The following is a 6,929-nucleotide window of genomic DNA, read 5'->3' as shown; positions in this document are numbered from 1 at the left end:
TCATCTTAAGGTAATTTTTATTTGTTAATTTGACATGAAAAAGTATGCAAGTTACGCTAGAATTTAAAAACACACATAACACATTATCATAAGCCTGTTTCCTGATTAAGTATCTAAGTAAAACTAGCAAAAGAATTTCATTTAATTCTTCATCCTTCTATTTATGATGCAATTGTTAGACAATTTTTTTTTACAAATGTTCCAAGTAAAATTTGTGTAACTTGATTGCTAAAATACAAAAGTTTTCAGTACAAAAGTTTTTCTGAGTGCATCTTTCCTTCCCCTTCCAAAAAGCATTTAAGAATGTAAAAGGACAAATAGTAGATGTCTAGTCTAACAAGCAAATCCCACACACAGTAGTTTATATTTCTTAAATGAGGATATTAAAAAAGGACCAGCATAAAAATGAGGGCTCTTTTTGAAAAAAAGTACATTATTCAGTGTCAATATTTCACATTTCAAAAAGCTATATATATATGGTTTCACTTACAAAAATCTCCATCTCTGTGACAAAGGAAATTAAGGCCAGACATAGCTTTAAAATTCACAAAAGGAAATACAAAAATATTGTGCTTCCAAGGAGGTTCTCCTCTGCTGGAAGGGATTAACATAACTGAGGAATACAGATGACTGGAGTTTACATGATTGCACAGCTTTTGGCTGTTCGTGGGTCTCCCTGTTTTAAAGAGAGGAAAGATAGCTTAAGGTTAGAGACACTTTAAGAATCTTCATAAATTATAAAGTTTGATATACAGTTAACAGTCTGCCTTCTTCACCCAATTGTAATGGGGAGACTGAGGTAGACTTTCCCATTAACTGTGGGTTTTTTGTGATGGAAACAGGATGTGGACAAATTCATGGGCATTTAAGATTTTATCAAGCAGGATATGTTCTAACCTCCAGACATTGTTCAGTTCCCATCAGTCCCAGCCACAATGGGTAATGTTTAGGGATGATGGGAGTTGTTATCCAGCAACATTTGAAGGGCCACGAGTCCCCCAGTCTGTTTTAAGCCACAGTCCAATACAAAACTTGTGCAATAACTGTAGTACAATGGGTTCATCTCCTCCCAACTGTGACATCAGGGGTGGGGAACCTGTTTAGCGTTACAGGCCACATGCTCATTAGGATCAGCCTCAGAGGCCAATTTGACAGCGGGGGTAGTCAGCTGTCAAAATCCCTTGCGTTGGTTTCCAAGAACCCAGCTGCCAACAGGCTCACAAGGAGTTGGGAACCGCAGCACAAGGGGCGCTGGTAGCCCCAGTGTTTTGGGAAGTGCCAATTAGGGCTGGCAAAGGGGAGGCAGAGGAGGGAAGAAAGAAGATTGCATTTTACAGACCCTTTGGGCTGCACACACCTGCTTCCCATTGGGAACATGCATGTGCAGTCACACAGAGCAGAACTGAACCCCTCACTCATCAGCTGTTGAATGGATCTTATATCCTGCTACATTGTCTGTGTGCACCTGTTCCCTGCTGGCCGATGCAGAATTGAACCCTACCCTCCTGCCCATCAGCTGATGTCACAAGTGATGTCCTGCTTATTTCCCACGAGTAGCTTCTGCAACTTCAGGAATGGTGCAGAGACAAAAGAAATTTAATCTTACAATGACTGAAGTATTCCTAAGTATCAGTTGTAACTAGATGGGAAGTTTCAGCAAGAGCACCATTAAATGCTTTCACTCTTGCCACTTCTTGTGCAAAAACAAGTTTATTGTATGAATTTACTGAAAGTAAAACACAAGCCAGAATTTACACATAAGAAGTCACTAATAAGTAAAAAATTTAACTGCTTTGCCTCAGCCTTTTAACTCTTCCCATGAGTATGTGGTTTCAGTCCCAAAGGAAAACATCTGCAGTCATCAGTACCAGGGGATGCGGGTCTTTTCCCTGACCTCATGTTTTGTAACTGAAACAGTGCAAATTCAGGGAAGAAAACTGTGGTCCCTTCCTCAGCTCCAAGTGGGGAGGGAGGGAATTGTATGGAGCAATCAGTTAAGTGCGTAAGATGCATATTTGTTTTGATCCCAAAACCAAATTTTGGTCATTTAAACTATTTCCTGACTTGTTCTCCTGCTAAAGTCAATTATGTGGAAGAGGTATATTTTCCATATCATTACTTAAGTTTTAAGATACTCAACTGGGGTGGAGGAGAGGGGGTGTTAATAAAAAGAAAAAAGATACCTGTTGGTGGAATAGATCCTCTTCTTCTACAGCTTCAATTGGTTCTTCATCTGCTTCTTCCGCCTCTTCAGCTTCAAGTAAAGTTGTCTTGAAGACTGTGCTTCTCTGAGCAACTTCCTATGAGAGACATGGCTGTTCTATCATCTAAAAGCTTGCAACATTACCTTAATTTAAGCTATCTGGAATAGTTTAGGAGTAATCTGAGACCATTTGCTGGAAGCCAGTACAACTGCTATCAATTTATAATCTGAATAGACCGTGCTAGTGGCAAGTACTAGCCACTATATATCCAAGCAAAAAGTACAGTTCTGCTCCACTTTTGAGAGTCAGACCATTATCATTAGACAAATTTGTGATGAATGTAGGTGAGCCAGGTTTTCCAATATTACCTCTCCCTGAGAGTTTTTCAGCACAACTTTCACATCTTTGCCAGTGCCCCAAGAGTTCTGGTTCTTCCAGATGAGGTCAGAAGGAGGACTGGCCGTTACTCCAGCATTAGCAGCCCATATCTGGGAAGGGCAAAGATACATCAAACAGAATTAAAATAGATATTCCAGAAAAGAATTATGCAAGCTCTATTTAATTGGATTTAAAAGGGCAAACTAAAGTACAAATACATGCTTTAGAAGCAAAATAAGTGGCTAGACAACATATTCAATTTAAAGGATCCTTAATCACCTACATTTCTAATGAGCAAAGACAAAGTGATTTATAGAATACCTTGGTTCACCATGGAGTTCCACCCCATTTGAAACATCTGGTTCTGGATAGAGTGAAAGCCAAAACAGAAATAGATCCCACTTCTTTCCAGAGAGTGCTAGTACTACAGAAGTGGCTTGGGATGGCCTACACTGTGTTCAAGCCATGCTCTATTCCACCTCGTGTGCAGCATAGTGATGCCACTCACTAAATGGGAGCCAGCATTTTCTCCTGACACTTGTCCAAGAAAACTTGTGGGTGGGAGGAGACTGAACCCACCCACCTCCAACTTTTACATTTTGCTTCCATTCAGATGCAGACGTCAGAAAGGCTGGCAAAATGAGAACAGCCCAAATGGGGTATGTACTTTTTATATCTGAGAGAGAAAGATTGAGATTGGCAGGCACAGGAGAGGTTAAAAGCTCTTCATCGCCAGTCTCTCTGTTCCTACCACGTAAATTATCTTTGCCACCATTTTCCTTATTATGCCAACCCAACAGTCTTGGAGAGATGCATTTACCAGGATTACTGTGTGTGGAACTGGAAGTTTGGAACTCTTCAGCTAACCACTACAAGTCCTTAAAAGACAATGACTGGGCACTGGAAGCAAGTATCAAAGAATCCACTGTAGACTCCATATATGTGTCTAGCACACTTATCTAGGTTACATCTGGTTAATTCACAAAGGTTTCACTTACTGTAACTGTCTGGCCTGCCTTCAGCACATATCTTGAGGTATATTTATAAGTGACAGAAGAGTCTCCTATTTTTCTGATCATCTCCCAACCTCCCATTGGTTGGTCCTAAGAAGAAACAGAGGAAGATTTCTTGTTAAGGCATTATGTACTTCTGTTCATTAACACTGCAATCTTATACATCACTAGGAATGGAGAATCTGTTCAGCCCAGACTCGTATCTCCCCCTACTCCTCAGGGGCCATGTTTGACACATGGGTAAAGCCTCCCACCTACCAATCACCTGATGTCACAACAGGGGTCTTCAGAAGCCCCTTTGAAAGCACTATCCTGCACAGCACTTTAAAATGGGCTTTGCAGGCACTGCCTAGAGATACCCTTTCAGCTGAGCCACATTTTTACCTACCCCAACCTGACATCAAATATGATGCCAGGTGTAGGACAAGTGGCCTTGGCTTGGCTGAAATGGCCTGGCAGGCCTAATTAGGCCTATAATTCAAGTTTTCCCACCGCGGCATACACATTTACCTGGGAGCAAGTCCTGCTGCATTAAATGGGGCTTACTTCTGCATATACATGTATACTAGGGGTGGGGAGCCTTTTGCCCTTCAGATGCTGCTGAACTTTAACTCCTATCAGCCCCAGTAAACATGGCCAATGGCTAGGATTGATGGGAGTTGTATTTCAGCAACATATGGAAGGCAAAAAGTTCCCCACGCCTGATGCATAAGATTGTGCTATAAGCAATTATATACTTTTGAGCATTAGGCCATTCAAAACACAGGGAGATTGTGCCTAGAGTGGATTATAGAGTGGATATGCCTTCCAACCCTTTCTATCAACATATCACTGTGCACTCCTTACTGCTTCACCTATGCACATCTTGTTTTAAAATTATTTACGTGATTTACAACCTTGAACTACTTCAAATTCCTCTCTACTTTTGTTGGACAAGTCACCAGTTATAGGGGAACCTTTTACTGTGTTGATCTTCTGCTTCTTTCTTCAATCACCCAGAGGAACACAATCTACATCTTCATCACCTGATCCCATTACTGGAGATTCCATACCTGATCAGAAGTGTTTTTCAAGCGGATAAACTTCCCGTCTACATCTATTTCCTCAATGCAGACATTTCCAGTAGCAGAAGCTGAATGAGAGATGCTAACACTACTACTGGCCTCAGATTCCTCAACATCAACCCGCTTCCTCTTTCCTCTGGTTGTGCGCATACTACGGCTTGATGATGCCCGAGAGACTGTCACACGAGAAGATGGGCTGGGAGTAAGTTTCAATCTGGGACAAAAAGAGAGGAAATCCACAAACACATACTAACTTTTCAAGTGTCCTTCCATCTCTCTCCCTTCTCAGGCAGCAAGGATTAGTAGCATGTTTTGTGAATACTGGTAATTACTCTGTGTATGTTAATTATCTGCAAGGTTGGATTTCACGTATGTGCATTTTGGATGCTTTTCCCACCATTTAGACAAGGTGGGTAAACCAATGGCTGGGAAGAAATGTTTTTAATAGGGTTGGCCCTGGAAATGAGAGATTAAGTTGTCACTGATTATACTAGTTTGGGGGGAGGTAAGAGGGTGTGGGTTCTCTGCCCAGTGTGAAAAATATTTAAATAAACCATTACAACTTCAAGATAAAAAGTTTGTCCTGTAAAATTCCCAAGCGTTATAGGAGCCTATTGGCTAGATTTACCTATAGCCCTAACACAACTGCCTTCCATGTCCTACAATGTCATACCAGAAGTGAGAGGGATAAGAGTGTTTCTGAGACAAAAGTTTTCAACTCTGTTGAAAGGCTTCTTTCCATCTTTCATCTCCAGTTGTCAAAACATTTTGCTCTTCACATGCAATCAAGATCCTTCCTCCTCCTCTTTAACACGTGTATTGTGCCTGTCTGAAGTAATTGGGCAGATAACTTCTAGCCTCTCTCAAATGGCAACTAATTCTTACCTTTCTTCTTCACCTTCCAAGAGCTTCCTGTATGCACTGATCTCCATGTCAAGAGCCAATTTTACATCTAGCAGTTGTTCATAATCACTCAACTGCTGCTGCATCTGGTCTCTTATCTCAGCCATCTCTCTCTCTTTATCAGACAATGTTCTGCGAAAGGTATCCCTTTCTTTAGCCAGCATATCCTCCAGGTCTTGCATCCTTTCTAGCCATCCTCTAGACTGAAATGAGGGGGGGAAATACACACACATCAATCTCAGGAACTTGATTTCTGAAAACCAATATTCAAAGATGGTAGAATGAATATGAAGAGCCATGCAAGTGATTTACAGCAGGCAGTTTGTATTAAAAACAGGAATGTAAGATATGTGACTATTGCTTCATATTTTAAAGTGGCAATGCGGCTGTCTATTGTTGTGAATCTGTTTTGACACACACAAGCAGAACACACACACTTCCTATCTTGGGCAAGAATAAATCAAGCAAGTCACTGAACAATTGCAGAACTGGCTCATTCCTGGAACAGAGACAAGCTTTAGAACTTTATGTATTTTCTCTTTCACTAATGTATTGAGCAGAGGCAAGGGCCTGCCTGATCATAATCAGTGCTGTTGTGCACACTGTACAAAAAATGGAAATTGAACGGAGAAAACCTATATAGTTGTGCAAATTAGGCGAGCTTAAAACTTATGAGTTTATTGGTTATACAAAGGGCTTATGAACAGTGCTGAAGCCCTATTCCAGATACTAAAAATCAGCTTCAATTATCCCTCTGGGTTCTGAAATATCTGTACATATTGCTAAGGTTAAACAATTTCACTCTCCCATCCTGCCATGGTGAGAGAGGTCAACTAGGTTCTGCTAAGAGAGCCCACGGCTTCTTCCAGACAATGGAGCTACCGGGGGGGGGCATAAAAGTCCGCTATTTGTTTTAGTTCTGTGTTTACTGGGTGCAAGAAGAGACCAAAACAATATTTGACCTCTCTTTTCTGGCTCCAAACTGGAAGAAGCTATTAGATTCATTGGTTTGTCTCTGCACCTTGAGGGCAGGGAGAGGGGCTGGAGCTCTAACTGTTAAGCAGAACCAAAGAAATAAACCACTCACCAGTTCCAAGCTGGAGAGCAGTTTCTGTTTGTCCCTAAAGTGCTGTGCTTCTAATAAGCAGCATAAAGTCAGGGAGAATACCCCACTCCCTTGGGCATGTTTTGGCAACAAGTTTTTGACTATACACCAAAGAAACCCAAACTTTATCAATCCCTGGGTATTTCCCCACTCTTCCAAGCATAGTCTTCATAATAATAAAGGTTAAACACATTGTTCATTATTTAAAAACTAGAAATGAAAACTGAGAATCTCAGGAAATTTAATTCTGTGCTCATGCAGA

The 6,929-nt window shown here is 41.0% G+C and overlaps 1 protein-coding gene across 1 annotated transcript in view; it reads right to left on the bottom strand.

The window, feature by feature from the left end:
* The window catches only part of LMNB1 (lamin B1), a 29,610-nt gene continuing 22,681 nt past the window's right edge, over positions 1-6,929 (bottom strand). The window contains exons 7-12 of the mRNA XM_061625210.1: positions 5,545-5,765; positions 4,648-4,873; positions 3,581-3,685; positions 2,573-2,692; positions 2,184-2,300; positions 1-676 (exon numbers count right to left, since the gene is read on the bottom strand). Coding sequence (XP_061481194.1) covers positions 638-676; positions 2,184-2,300; positions 2,573-2,692; positions 3,581-3,685; positions 4,648-4,873; positions 5,545-5,765 — 828 coding nt within the window. The 3' untranslated portion in view covers positions 1-637. The remainder of the gene's footprint in view (positions 677-2,183; positions 2,301-2,572; positions 2,693-3,580; positions 3,686-4,647; positions 4,874-5,544; positions 5,766-6,929) is intronic.

The sequence above is a fragment of the Rhineura floridana genome, chromosome 1 (assembly GCF_030035675.1).
Source record: "Rhineura floridana isolate rRhiFlo1 chromosome 1, rRhiFlo1.hap2, whole genome shotgun sequence".
In the NCBI taxonomy this organism is placed as follows: Eukaryota; Metazoa; Chordata; class Lepidosauria; order Squamata; family Rhineuridae; genus Rhineura; species Rhineura floridana.
The sequence above is the reverse complement of the archived record's forward strand: the minus strand, read 5'-3'. Positions and strand labels throughout refer to the sequence as shown.